At 48.8% G+C, this 15,500-nt stretch overlaps 1 protein-coding gene across 2 annotated transcripts in view; it reads left to right on the plus strand.

Annotated features, from left to right (window-relative positions):
* LOC311244942 (breakpoint cluster region protein) overlaps positions 1-15,500 on the plus strand; it is a 66,264-nt gene extending 50,764 nt beyond the window's left edge. For both annotated transcript variants that reach the window (XM_084334651.1, XM_084334652.1), the window contains exons 19-23: positions 12,666-12,805; positions 12,951-13,085; positions 13,206-13,311; positions 13,423-13,585; positions 13,719-15,500. In XM_084334651.1, coding sequence (XP_084190777.1) covers positions 12,666-12,805; positions 12,951-13,085; positions 13,206-13,311; positions 13,423-13,585; positions 13,719-13,808 — 634 coding nt within the window. In that variant the 3' untranslated portion in view covers positions 13,809-15,500. The remainder of the gene's footprint in view (positions 1-12,665; positions 12,806-12,950; positions 13,086-13,205; positions 13,312-13,422; positions 13,586-13,718) is intronic.

The raw sequence follows: 15,500 nt of genomic DNA on the forward strand, positions 1-15,500 counted from the left end.
AGTTTTTATCTTCTAGGTCAAATACAATGTCTATGTTTCCCCCAAAAGTAGGCGCGGCCACGGAAAAAGCCAAAGTACCCCGATTTGACGTTTTTTCATTTGGTTCTCATGTTGAACTGTAGGTATTACGTAGTCCCCAATGGTTAGGTTGCATGTGAGAAAAGATCATTTTATAGAGCAAGCAGTTGTAGTACTGTGGAATGGAAGCCTCTCTGAGGTCACGTGGACTCTAAAACTAAAACAAACACAAGAGGTTATTGCATATTATACAATGGCATGCAAATTTCTTGATTCTGATTGGCTGAACCAGTCAAGTTAGACGTGGTTATTTCTCATAACACACGCTCGTGATCCCAGAACCCGCCCACAACCGAATTACAATCACTCCGCCAGTTCGAGTTTTTAGAAATGAAACCAAGATGGCGGACAATAATCTTTACGAATGGATGTGTTGATAGCGTCATAACGACTCATTCAAAAACGATTCTGTCACGTGGAATGTGTTAGTTGCTTACACAATGTTGGATTATGTAATTGGTTGGTCATGACATATTGTGGAACAAAATATAAATCGCGGGAAGTCTGTTGTTAGATGCCATTCGTCAAAAGGACACATTTCACTGTTAATACAATTTTCAATCAATCAATCCAATAACACACGCTGACTTCACTGTTAGACAGCATGCTGTGAAGCAACTCGGAGGTGCATGCCATCTAAGAATGAAGTGAGCGTGTGTTATTGGAATGATTGATTGATTGATTGAAAATTGTATTATGACATGAATGACCACAAGGTGGCGCGATACAACGTAAGGAGGACAGTGACAGAGGCAAAACGGCGCTACAGGGATACAATTGAACTCCAGTTTGAACAGGCTGACTCCAGAGCTATGTGGAAGGGGCTCAAAACGATGACAGACTACAAAGGCACCTCCCTCAAACTGAACAGTGACATCTCCTTAGCAAATTACCTCAATACCTTCTATGCGAGGTTTGATGCTGGTAATAACAACACCAGCCCACAAGCCACGGGAATGGGGGGGGGGGGGGGGGGTCTGCTGCTGATGGATACTCAGTGTTCAGGGTAACAGAGCATGAGGTGAGGCGGACCTTTAAAAAAGTGAATATCAGGAAGGCAGCAGGACCGGACGGCATCCCCGGCCGCGTCCTAAAAGTCTGTGCCGACCAACTGGCCCCGGTATTCACTGACATATTTAACCTGTCCTTAGAACAGGCTGTCATCCCCACCTGCCTGAAGAAGTCCACTATTATCCCTGTACCCAAAAAATCCAAGCCTGCTTGCCTCAACGACTACCGCCCTGTAGCTCTCACCTCCATAGCCATGAAGTGCTTTGAGAAGCTAGTAAAGGGCTACATCTGCTCCTCCCTCCCCATCAACATGGACCCCCTGCAATTTGCATACCGCCCCAACAGGTCCACGGAGGACGCCATAGCCCATGTGCTGCACACAGCAGCATCACACCTGGACAAGAGGCAGGGGAACTATGTGAGAATGCTATTCATCGACTACAGCTCGGCATTCAATACCATAGTCCCCTCCAAACTCATAGCCAAGCTCAGGGACCTGGGCTTGAACTATGACCTCTGCCAGTGGGTCTTGGACTTCCTGACGGGCAGACCCCAGGTGGTGAGAGCAGGCAACTGCACCTCCTCATCCATCACCCTCAACATAGGGGCCCCCCAGGGCTGTGTTCTGAGTCCCCTCCTCTACTCCCTGTACACACACGACTGTGTGGCTCAGCGGAGTAGCAACACAATCATCAAATTTGCTGACGACACAGTGGTGGTGGGCCTGATCTCTGCCAACGACGAGAGGGCCTACCTGGAAGAGGTCAAGGTCCTGGCGGGATGGTGCCAGGAAAACAGCCTCTCCCTGAACGTCAGCAAAACAAAGGAGATGATTGTGGACTTCAGGAGGTCGGGGGTCAAGGACTACAGCCCCCTCAGCATCGACGGGGCACCGGTTGAGAGAGTGAACAGCTTTAAGTACCTCGGAGCCTACATATCCGAGGACTTGACATGGACCACACACATTGACAGTGTTGTGAAGAAGGCACGACAACGCCTCTACTTCCTCAGGCGCCTAAGGAAGTTCTAAGTCAGTCAGAAGATCCTTAAGAACTTCTACTCATGTACAATAGAGAGCATCCTGACTGGCAACATCACCTCCTGGTTTGGGAATAGCACTGCACAAGACCGAAGCAGACTACAAAGAGTGACACGTTCAGCCGAACGCACAATTGGAGGGGGGCTCCCCACCCTCCAGAACATTTACAACAAGCGGTGCAGGGGCAAGGCTAAGAGAATCATTAAAGACTCCAGTCACCCGAACAACTGCCTCTTTGAACTGCTGCGGTCAGGCAAGCGATACCGGAGTCTCAAGGCGAGCACAGAAAGACTCAGAAGAAGCTTCTATCCCCAGGCCATCAGGCTGCTCAACGAACAATGAACACTACACAACAACCATCAAACGCACATAGCACACACATCCAAACGCACACACTCACTTTAAACAAACACACTGTAGCACCCACTCCCCACACTTTATATTTATTGATGAAGGATTGCACTACAACTCGTACACCTTACTGTAAATTGTACCTAAATTGTACCTCATCCCATTTCTGCTTTGCACTATATAGTATTGTACATTAGTACACTGCATAGTATTGTATATTATATGGTAACTCAGTTACGTCTATTATGCATCGAACATTGTACATATGTCTATACTGAACACTGTGACCTCATTTTCTACTTCTAATTTACATGCTATACTATGTTATTTGATACTATCTTGTCTAGCACAGTCTCTGGAGCGTAACAGTAAGAAGCATTTTGTATGAAAGTATTCTGTACTTCTGTATGACAACTATTAAAGAAACTTGAAACTTGAACTTGAAACTTGAACTATTAATGTCCGCCTTGTTTCGAACTGGTTATGCTTAGGCCCTCTTTCGAAGTCGGTTATGCTTAGAGTTTATCTTTAGAGCAGGGCGATAGACGTAAGGTTATGAATATAACCAAGTTCTATGAATCTGGTGACGCTCAGCGTCATCTGCACTAACCTCACTTCGTGCACATGCACTGAATAAAAATCCACAATGTACCTTTACATACCAACATTCGTCTGGCCACACCCCTATCCGCTACCTTCATAAGCAGGTGTGTGGTCACCTACTCGCCTCCTTCCCAATCTTTCACCACAAGGCGAGATCAAAGGCTGTAGTGGCGTCCCGACGCTGAGCGTCACCAGTATTCATAGAACTTGGTTATATTCATAACCTTACGTTCTATATCATACTGGCTGCCGCTCAGTGTCATCTGCACTACAGGAGCTGAGCGGGAGCCTGAAGCTCGACAAATGTACCCCACTGAGGCCCCCCACAACCATCAGAACCGGGGAGGACCGAGCCCCCCCGACCCTCCCTAATGGAGGATACCCCCCCTATTGGAGGACGGGAGGGAGACGGATCCGACCGTGCGAAGAGAAACTCGAGCAACTCAACGCACAGGGTGAGCAGACCGTGGCTTGACCCCATGACTACGCACACGCACAACCCGCATGCCACCAGGGAACGAACGGAAGGAACAAACCTCGTTACCGCCCCCAAATCACGTGGTCGAGAGCAACTCAACCCTGTGGCAAGGCCGTAGCAGCGGAGCGCGAAGGAAGACCCAGACCCACTGAAGGGACTGGATCCCCCGGAAAAAGGGGGCCCGGAGAGGTCAATGACGCCACAGCATCAAGACCTCACCAGGCGGTCACTTAGTGACACCGCCCCCCACATCGCCAGCGTATCCGGACAGGGTAACCCGGGAGTTGACTCCGCTCCAACACACCAGGGAATCAACCACCCTCTTGGTACCACATGCGGTGGTTGTTCCTATAACCCCTCAAGAAAAAACTCCAAAACACACCTGCGGGTATACACTGGCTATACCGCAGTACAAGTGTTTCAATTTTCAAAAAGGGGTTATTCCAGGCCTACGGGTCGACGAAGCACAACTTCGGACCGGGCCCGGCGGCTCGGGAAGCACACAGGGCTACCAGAGGAGGTCCATAAGACCACCCCAACAGCCCCCTCTTTGCCATGCGTGAGAGAGGAGCGAAAAGAATGGAGAACCAGCCCCTTCATGATAGCGCAGGGTACAACATGTACCCAACAAAGGGTCTCCATAACGCCCAACCCTGCGACACCCGGGCCGACCCGGCATTTTTTCCCCCGAAAAAAGCACAAGTCCCTCAGGGTACCAGAACAGCAGATCTGCGTCCCCGGCGGACAACGGGTTAACTGACCTGGACCAGCGTGACCAGAACCAGTCCCGTGCCCTAACCACGCCGACATCCCTACTCCAAGAGAGGGGGTAGGTACGCGTGTCGATCTAAAACATGAAAAGAGGGCGCCACCCAGACGGTCCCATTCGTACCGCGCTCAGTGGCCCACCCCAAGGGCGTGAGACCCCTCTACCTATGTTTTGATCTATTCCGTTAACATCCCCCAGATATGAACGAGAATCCGTCGAGACATAGTAACAGGCGCTCGGAAGAGAAAACCTCCATCCCAGTTGCCCTATAAAAACGCTGTTTTAATAACGAGCAACCAAGGCGTACCAGCCTCATGCGTGATTCTTATCAGAAACACCCCGAGCCAGCACTATGTACGCGTCGAGACCCAAACACATCAATGGATAGTCTAACCAGACACCAGACATTGGTCCTTCAAGTCGCCTGGGAGAACGACAAGGAGTTGTCGTGCTTCATATTCTTCCCTCTTTTTATTAAAAAGAAAGAAACACCGACTGACATGAATCCCACGTGACGCGGCCGAGGGTACATTTTTTTTTACATTCTTACATCCCACCACCCTCACCACAGAGAGGAGACGGGAATCCTCAGAGAGACTTCCCACGTGAGCCACAGATTGAAAAGTCACGGTAACATTGAGCCATGTGACCAACAGACTCAAGTTACACGTATATCGAGCGTAGCAGAACAGTAAGTTCCTACGCTCTGCCCCGACAACTTGACAATGACAGACCCTACATACGGGTCTGAAAAAACTCACGGAAGTCGCCGTCCAATAGAAACGTGCCTAGTGACGTTTTCTATGACGGGGGGAAACCCATGACTCAACCGCCCGTGATGGGTGCGGAGTCAGGGAAACCTTCCTTCCCCCCCCCCCCGTGCCAAGCTGCCTAACAGCTTGGCCGGACCGAATGAAAAGAGAGTCCAAAAACCCCCCCGACCAATCAGAAGAGGGAAGGAGGGGTTTATCCGGTACCCCCTCGCAAGCCCAACCCTTGAATACGACAACAACAATAGCCATATGATACCTTAAGTAGCTAGTATGCTAATGAACAGCGCAAAGCTAATTCAATGCGCGCTAGCCACAGACAAGTCTGTGAACAGGGTTTATAACAAGGCCAAAGTTATGTATGTGTGAACCCGACACCCGTGTTTATGTTGCAAGACACAGAAAATCTGATACAGAGAGAGAGCGGCCTGAACCGCGGTACCTTTACACACACGAGCATTACTGCAGACCAACACAACAGTGTTGCGGCTCAATATCACTGTTTAAGCAACAGAGCACACAACTAACCTCTACCTTTATGTGAAGACCTAAACTTCAGGTCGAGGCAGAAAAACCTTTTTCAACAGAGTGTAAGCTGCAGGCCTTGCTTAAGCTCTAACATGAAATGTAGCGACCAACAAGACTTAAAGTCTAGCCCTTCTATCAAACCCACACTAGCGAAAGGTTCACACATCGTATCCCCATCATATGTTAGTGAATAAACACACAGTTTGTAACAAGAAATACAGTCCCTCCCAGGAGGGACTTTTTATTTCTCTTAACAAAATCATATGTCGGGCCGGGAAGGGAACAGGGGGGACCACAGAGGGAAAAAAGTCACTTTCAGCTACGCCTGCCACGAGCCGCTCGGGACTTGCCACCCCGGGGAGCCCCGGAGGGACGGTAAAGGATAGGAGGCTGGTCACGACTATTATATATGTGACCCCGTACAATGGTAGCATATTAATCACACTGGATACGCTGTTTACAGGGACTACAGACCATGGCTGTAGCTATCTTTATTGCCATAACAACAAACCCGGAAGCGGGCTGAGCTGTCACCTTAAGAAGTGCTCGCCCTCCCCCTAGAGGGCAGGAATAGGAATGGTGAGGTCGTAACACACCAACAGCCACATACATCACACTCCTCCCCACTTAATCGTATCGCTGTCCCCACTTCCAAACCCAGTACCTAATATAGTGATAAAGTGCCCCTGAATGACCCCTCCTAATATAACACCAAAAAACAATAGTGCAATAACCCCCATAGTCCAACTGAGACTGTCAGAACGTCCCGCTCAATATGTGAGACGATCAGGAGGCCTAGTTACCCTCACCGGGTACCTCCTACTAGTCTCTGTAGATGTTCTGGTTGGCTCTAAGTCAGCTGCCTCAGTGTGCGTGACTGAGGGACCGGTTAGGGAGGACTCCTGTCCGCCCGCTGGGGAAACGGTCACTGGATCTGGCATAAGGACTGTTGTAGTTTGTGCCAATGGGGCTGGTGGTATAGGCTCCCCTGAAGTGAGTAGCATCGGGTCACAGGCCCGCATCTGTTCTGTGTGGCGTTTCCAATGCCCCGAGCCTACCCCGACTGTGTAGGACACTGGCCCCTCCTGGGAGACCACCACCCCTGCCATCCACTTATCCTCCCCCCGTCTATAATCACGGACCAGCACCGGGTCTCCCGATGCAAAGTCCTTGTCTCTGGCGAACTGGGCTCTGCGATCCTGCTGGACTGTCTGAGCTTGATCCACCACCGCTGCCACACTGGGTTTGAGAAGGTCAAGGCGGGAGCGGAGTCGGCGGCGAAGGAAAAGCACCGCCGGAGACTCATTAGTCGTGGCGTGGGGAGCATTTCTGTAGCTGAGCAGAAACGAATCCAGTCTGTCGTCGCTCCTCGGGACGCTTTCAATGAGCGTTTTAGTGTCTGTACAAAGCGCTCCGCTTGACCGTTCGTGGCCGGGTGAAAAGGAGCAGAGCGCATGTGCTTCACTCCATTTCCCTTGAGGAAAGACGCAAACTCATATGAAGTAAACTGCGGCCCATTGTCGCTCACCAGAACTTCTGGCAATCCATGGCGACTAAACAACCCCCGCAGTACTTGAATAGTCTTAGCGGTTGTGGTGGAGCCCATCAGCTTCACTTCTGGCCACTTGGAGTGAGCATCCACCACCACCATAAACATATGACCCTCAAAGGGCCCTGCAAAGTCCACATGTATCCTCTGCCACGGAGTGCCTGGCCACGGCCAGGAGTGAAGTGGGGAGAGACCGGGAGATTTCTGGTTGCGCTGACACGACTGACACACTCTGGCCTGTTGTTCTATTTGAGCGTCAATCCCCGGCCACCAGATGTAACTACGAGCCACACCTTTCATTTTAACTACTCCCGGGTGGCCTGCATGCAGCTCCTGTAGTAATTGGGGTCTCAATTTTGGAGGCACAATCACCCGATTTCCCCACAACAAACACCCCTGTACCACTGAGAGTTCATCTTTTCTTGTGTAATAGGGAGTCAGTGCACTGTCCTGCCCTTGCGCCACAGGGAAGTGTCCTGACAAACACATGTCCATCACCTGAGCGAGCACTGGATCATACCTCGTTTCCTTACGAATGTCAGTGCTGCATACTGGCAGCGATTCAAGGTGATGTATCAGTACCGTATCCACTGAACCTGGTTTGTCCTTATGCTCAACCGGCAGTGGCAGGCGTGAGAGGCCGTCCGCATTGCCATGTTCCGCCGCCCCCCTGTACTGAATCGTGTAGTTGTAAGCAGCTAATATTAGGGCCCATCGCTGCAGTCTAGCAGCCGCCATCGATGGGATAGCTTTACTGGGGCTCAATATTGTAGTCAGGGGCCTGTGGTCTGTGAGTAGGGTAAAATGGCACCCGTACAGATAGGCGTGGAACTTGCGCACGCCAAATATGATCCCCAGGGCCTCCCTCTCAATCTGAGCATAATTTTGCTCCGCTTTACTCAATGTCCTGGAGGCAAACGCTATGGGCCTCTCTTGACCTCCCGGCATCACATGCGAAATCACCGCGCCCACGCCATAGGGCGAGGCGTCACACGCCAGTATGATTGGCAGTTGGGGATTGTAATGTGTCAACACCCTCTCCGAGAGCAGTTGATCCATAGCTGAGCAGAAAGCCTTCCCACACTCCTGTGACCATTTCCATGGTGTCCCCTTATGTAGTAACGCGTGAAGGGGGCTGAGTCTCGTTGCCATGTCCTGAACAAACCGACCATAATAATTAATTAATCCCAGGAAGGAGCGCAGCTGGCCCACATTTGTCGGGGCTGGGGCCTCAGCAATCGCCCTGAGCTTTTCTGGGGATTTATGAAGGCCCGTGGCGTCAATATAATGTCCCAGGTATTCCAGTGAGTCCTTGAAAAACTCACATTTCCCTCGCTGCGCCCTGAGACCAAACTTCTCCAATCGACCCAGCACCCCCTCCAGATTCTTCAGGTGCTCTGCATCATTACACCCAGTTACCAATATGTCATCCAAAAAGCAGTGCACATTGGGAAGCCCCTGGAGGACTTGATCCATAATACGCTGAAAGATAGAGGGCGCTGACGTCGGTTATAGCAGAACATCCCCTTGTGCGTTGTGATGGTGAGATATTTGCGTGAACTCTCCTGCACCGGCACCTGCAAGTATGCGTGAGCCAGATCCAGCTTGCTGAACCGCTGCCCCCCCGCTAGCGAAGCAAACATATCCTCTATCCGGGGTATTGGATAATGTTCAGCACAGAGGGCCGGGTTCACCGTCACTTTAAAATCCCTGCAGATGCGCACACTGTCATTCTTCTTAATGATAGGCACAATGGGGGTCGCCCATTCACTGAACTGCACAGGCGAAATTACATTTAGCAGTCTAGCTCAGCGTCCACCTTTGGCCTAAGTGCATAGGGAACCACCCGGGCCTGACAGAACTTCGGCTGATGTTCGGGCTTGAGTGTCAGAGCTACTTCAAAGCCCTTCAATGTCCCCAGTTCGTCCTTAAATACATTGGCATGCCCCTTTAACACTGCTTCCAGCGTGTTCCCCTGCATGCGTTGTCCAGATCTAACTGTTTTTATGGCTCTCCAGTCCAGTCTCACTCTTCTCAGCCACTCACGGCCGAACAAGGGGGGTGCATCGCCTTTCACCACATATAGTGGGAGCCGTGCTTGGTCTCTGTTCATTTGAACCTTCACCTTTACCACCCCCACTGGTGCGATCACCTCACCTGTATATGTTTTCAGCAGAATGTGGGTGTGGCGCAGGCGAATATGACTGAACTTTTCACTATACATTTTCTCTGATATAAGTGAAACGGCTGCCCCTGTGTCAAGCTCCATGTCAATCATTTGCCCCTCCACTTTTGGCCTAACCCAAATCACTGATGAGGCTGAACCGCCCTGCTGAGACACATCACCTGCTGCATCCACCCTGTGCAGGGCTAATTCCCCATCTGAATCAGACCCCGTATCACTCTGCATCCCCCTGGTGTTCATCTTATTTATCCGCCTTTTTGACCTTTCTCTGTCTCTTTGCTCCCATCTTGTGTTAATCCCATCCTCGTCACCATTTATTATATATGTGACCCCGTACAATGGTAGCATATTAATCACACTGGATACGCTGTTTACAGGGACTACAGACCATGGCTGTAGCTATCTTTATTGCCATAACAACGAACCCGGAAGCGGGCTGAGCTGTCACCTTAAGAAGTGCTCGCCCTCCCCCTAGAGGGCAGGAATAGGAATGGTGAGGTCGTAACACACCAACAGCCACATACATCACAACGACGATCCCTACCGTCACCTCCGAGCGTAGATGGGCCGGCTGCAGTGGCGGAGGCGCCCTCTTTCCTCCTGGCCTTCTTTGCCGAAGGTCCAGCAGTGGCGGTGGTAGCAGCGGCGGCTACGGTGGCGGAACCCCGACGACGAGCCTTCCGTCTGACTCCACCGGCGACATCGGGCGGGGGGAAATGAGGCTGGAGCACGGAATGCTCCTCCTGCATCTCCCTGCAGGTTGAGGTCATCAACTGCAGTGCCGACCCGAAAAGTCCAGCATCGGAGAGGGGTGCCGTCAGAAGTGGAGTCCTCTTCCTTTCTGGCACATGCGCCTGCTCCAGCCAAAGGTGGCGCTGGACTAGAGTGGCCAGGGCGCGTACTTTCCCAGCGGCGATGGCCTGCGGCTGGATCAGATGCAGGATGGCTCCTGCCGACTGGGCGAGCTGATCATGTTGCAAATCGGTCAGCTCCGTACCGCCCGTCAGTATCCCGGACATGAATCTCGCCAGCTGCGCGATGTTAGAAGTGGCAGCCAGAGATTGAGTCGCGGAGATAAATGACTGGTCACTCCAGTAAGCCAACCGCCTCGCCGATTTCCCTTGGGGAACCGGCTTCCGTAACGGCTCCCACACCACCTCAGGACAAAGGAGAGATGCCATCAGCCTATCAAGCCGAGGCACCCCCTCCTTCATGCCGTCTACCAAACCCACCACCCTCGTGACTCGCACGTAGGCGGGGGTTAGGCCCATGATGTGGGAGACCACCTGTCCCTGACGGACGTAGGCCTCCATCGAGGGGAAAAATGGACAGACAACGCCCATCTCTCTCACAGGACGGCGTTGCCATAGATGACCTATGAGATCATCAGGAACAGGCAGTGGCTGTGGCAGCGGCACGCCGTTTGCGACTGCCGCCGCCGCCATGAGCTCGGGGAACAAAGCACGCAGTTCCCCCTGCATACTTTCCCCCACCGAGCTCGCGTCCCTCACATGCAGCAGTCTACTGGTTACAGAGCCACATTCTGATGTGGCTGATAGCAGGGCATCCCGCCGCCGAGTCGGAGGTTCTAACCCAACATCCGCGTACGAGGGACCCCAAGGAGACCTATCACCCCCCTCCAGTGTTACCTGGATGGGCGGCGGACATGTCTCCACTGGGGCGTCAAACAAGAACCCGTCCACTTCTACCATGTAGTCCTCTGTTTGGCCATGGAGAATCAGACGCATCCTCATCCGGCTCCAGCAACTCACCAAAACCAGGCCATTCGCGTCTACAAGCCACCATCTTACGACGGGAGCGAGCCGACGCAAAAAGTTTGCGTCTCAAATCCTCTGCCACCAGAGGAGCCGGCCGCCCAACAGCGGACGACTCTCCGGCGGCAAAGGAACCAGAGCCGGAACCAGGCCATCGCACAGGAGACGGCGCTGGTGCACCAGCTCCTTGGAGAGGCAAACGACCTATCGGACGCCTACCGGGCGCGGCTGCCGACCACGAAAGAGGCCTCAACCCCGCTCCAAGACGCACGACAGAGGAGGCAATGGAGAACCGCTGGTGAAGGGTAACGTTGCTAGCGCGACCCTCCGAGGTAAACATTATGACTTAACTTTTTTCTTTTTAAAGTTATGAGAGAAGGAAAAAAGCAAGAAAAAATTTAAACACGTAACTCAACTTTCTTCAGCTAAAACAATCTTGTCAAGTGATGTATACAACAGGCACTTCCTTGTGGTGAAAGTGAAGAAGGAGGCGAGTAGGTGACCACACACCTGCTTATGAAGGTAGCGGATAGGGGTGTGGCCAGACGAATGTTGGTATGTAAAGGTACATTGTGGATTTTTATTCAGTGCATGTGCACGAAGTGAGGTTAGTGCAGATGACGCTGAGCGGCAGCCAGTATGATATAGAACCACCAGCCCTGATTCCAAACTCTAAGCATAACCGACTTCGAAACAAGGCGGACATTAATCAAATTTTCAATCAATCATTCCAATAACACATGCTCACTTCATTCTTAGATGCTTCTATAGAAAGTAGCTTCAAAACAAAGATTTGCCTCCTATAGGGAGGCAACTTCTTCTTTTATTTTTTTTGCCTACTTTTTCTGCGGATGGTTGTGAATAAATCTCCATTATGCTTCAATTAATGTGTGTTTATTGTATAGCAATAAGGTTGGATGAATTCGGCAATTGTATAAAGATGTAAGCACTGTCTATCTGTAATAAAATTTTCAATCAATCAAACCAATAACACACGCTCACTTCATTCTTGCCTTGAAACAGCGCACCTCCGAGCTGCTTCCACACGGAGGCAACTTCTCTTTTTTTTTTTTTTTTTTGGAACAACTTTTTCTGCGGATGGTTGTCAATAAATCTTCAATTAATGTGTGTTTATTGTATAGCAATAAGGTTGGATGAATGCGCCAATTGTATAAAAGCCATTACACCACGCGCAGTCGTGCGTTGTGAGAATTAGAGCATGCCTAGGGGGGTCTAACGACCACCCCTAGGCATGCTCTAATTCTCATAACGCACTCCTGCGCGTGATGTAATGCTTAATTATAGAGAACAGACAGTATGCTAGATCAAAACTATTCACTGTTGATTGTATTAAGTCACCATTATAACAGAAATGCAAACACCAAGATCCCCAGCCTCGTTAAACATACTGACATTTTCCATAACTCATCAAATCTAGACAACTTTAAAGCAGTTAAACCTACTCTGGGAAGTACAGAATCCAGATTAAACCTCCTACATTATGTTTTGGATGTGACCTCACTTGACAGGCGAGAGCGCTCCAAGGTGCCTCTCATCGTGAGACAATGTGTGGAGGAGATCGAGCGCAGGGCAATGGAGGAGGTGGGAATCTACAGAGTGTCAGGAGTGGCCACAGACATCCAGTCTCTGAAGGCCGCATTTGATTCAAGTGAGTTCACCTCAAAAATACCTCTTCAAGTGTATTACAACAAAACTGACATTTGTTAGTTATGTAAGTGCCGTCCATCCAGTGTATTGGTGTTTGAATTGATCTCAGCATGCCTTCATGACTATTTCTACCTTCTAATTGTCAGACAATAAAGATGTGTCCATGATGATGAGGGAGATGGATGTGAATGCCATCGCTGGGACGCTGAAGCTGTATTTCCGTGAGCTGCCAGAGCCTCTTTTCACTGATGATCTTTACCCCAACTTTGCAGGAGGCATTGGTCAGCTTCTTTTGTATTTAAATCCTAATGTATTTTGTGTCATCATCGATGCACAGTATTCATACATAGATAAAATGGTAGAATTGACTCTAACACTGAAATTCACAAAATCCCCCCCAGCCCTTTCCGACAGTGTGGCCAAGGAGAGCTGTATGCTCAACCTACTGCTATCTCTCCCAGAGCCCAATCTGGTCACATTCCTCTTCCTGCTGGACCACCTGAAGAGGTACATTGGCTTTACAATTACAGCACATTTTATGTTGTGAATGTTTGTTTATACCGTCCAGTATCTCCCACTGTCCAGTGAACTGATGTTTTATTGTTCCTGTTTTTGAAGGATTGCTGAAAATGAGAGCCTCAACAAGATGTCTTTCCACAACCTGGCCACCGTTTTTGGCCCTACTTTGCTCCGGCCCTCAGAGAAAGACAGCAAAATATCAGCCAGTAGCACACAGCCAATCTCCATGAACGACAGCTGGTCCCTGGAAGTCATGTCTCAGGTAAGCTTCATCAAGTGATGACTTGATTTTTGTGTAGATTCAGTGGAATTCATAGTGGCATTAGATGTATATAAGGTATGCATCCTATGGGTCTGATTATCTCTCTTCTTACTTTTTTCTTTTATATCTGTAGGTGCAGGTTCTACTATATTTCCTTCAACTTGAGAACATTCCAACACCTGATAGCAAACGTCAAAGCCTTCTCTTCTCTACTGAAGTATAGCAGGCAGACTTATCAAAAATGGTTAACTACCTGTTCAGATCAAGAAAAGTTGCTGCTGGATGAAATGACTGCTGCTGAGCAGCTGTGGCTGGTTGGATTAATGAGGAACTACTCAATTTAGCCTCCAGAGGGAGACAACAGCACATTGCAAACTGGAATACTACTCCATGACCAAAGCCATTTCTGTTTGAGAAGTAATACGCAATTTTTTTGTTGTGTTTACTTACAACCTTGTCTGCTGTCTGTCTAAAAGAAAATAATCTATATCTGGAGTGCCCAGATTTTTCGATGTCAAGGGCGTAAATGTAACTTGGGTGGAGGACTGTGGGTCAAAGAATGTGTCTGGAAATGGATAATTTTACAAATGCAACAAGTAAATGACAAAGTCTTAAATCTGTTTTTGTTGCTTGTAATAATCAAGGTATTTGAAAATGATTGCTGAAACATAATTACATTGAACCAAAACAGGCCAAATAGTAAAAATCACTCTTCTGGAGCCTTTTGGAACCAGAAATAATTTCATGGAAGAAGAGCTCCCCACAGGCTCTACTTTGGACAGCCCTGATCTATATGGTAAAAACACACATATTTAACAAACAACTTGTATTATTTGTTCTTCTTCAATGTTTTCCCCCCTCTTCCATGCTGTAACTGAGCACATTTGCTCAACATTCGCAGAGAGGAATTTTTGCTGTGGTCTTAGTGGTAAGATTTGTTAATATGGATGGATGGATGGATGGATGGAAGGAAGGACATACTGTATATCTCTATGTCTATGCATAGATTTTCTTTCCCCCCGAAGTATTTGAGTTTGTTTAAAACTCACCTGTGCCAATGTTTTCCCTGCTGATGACCAATAGGAATATTTCCACATACCTTATGTTTACAAGCCAATAACTTTGTGTAGAACATATGAGACTGAAAACTCTAGTTAATACACAACATGCAGGCATGTTGACTTAAAATTTAACTTTCTTTTGTTGCTGTAAAACATGCATATTAACCTTTTTTTAATTGATCTCATAGGGAGGCAGTAGTGAAACCAAACCATTCCAGGAGACTAGAACCATGCAGTACAGGAAGGGTCTCAAGAGGGCTAGACCTCATTCTACCACGGATTGGAATGTATAGTTTTCTATATCGCTGTAACGTCACAGATGTCTATCTTCTTTCATTATCTCTGTTCATTCATTTGTCTTTTTATCTTATTTTGATCCAATTTGGTTAAAATGACGGTTATAGCTTTTACCCCATTCCTTCACTGTAGAATTTTGCCTTTACGGGTCAAAACCACATACTGTACTGCCACACGTAAATTATCTGAACATTGTGCTTAATTACTGGTGAGAATGTCCCCTAGTAGGGCCTTTTTCGTGCAGTTTCACTAATGATTAATTCTCCCGGGTTTTCTGTCTGGTTAGGCCTATGCTGCTGCCTATAAGCTATTACTGCTTTTAAAGCTCAGTGAAAATATGTCCTTGCATAATGCAACCCTCCCCCTAAATTTTTTTTAAATAAGTATTCAGCCACTTCTTAGCACATAAATATAACACTAAATGCTTGTGACTAATGTAAATGAATGTATCATAAGCAATCATTCAGTCAGTTGAATAGCTAGTATCCAACTGCATATCGCTGCTGTCGGGACAAAACCTCATAACTCCATTTTTTTAATTTTTTTATTATTACATA

Source organism: Notolepis coatsorum, assembly GCF_963971535.1.
Source record: "Notolepis coatsorum genome assembly, chromosome: 1".
NCBI classification, from domain to species: domain Eukaryota; kingdom Metazoa; phylum Chordata; class Actinopteri; order Aulopiformes; family Paralepididae; genus Notolepis; species Notolepis coatsorum.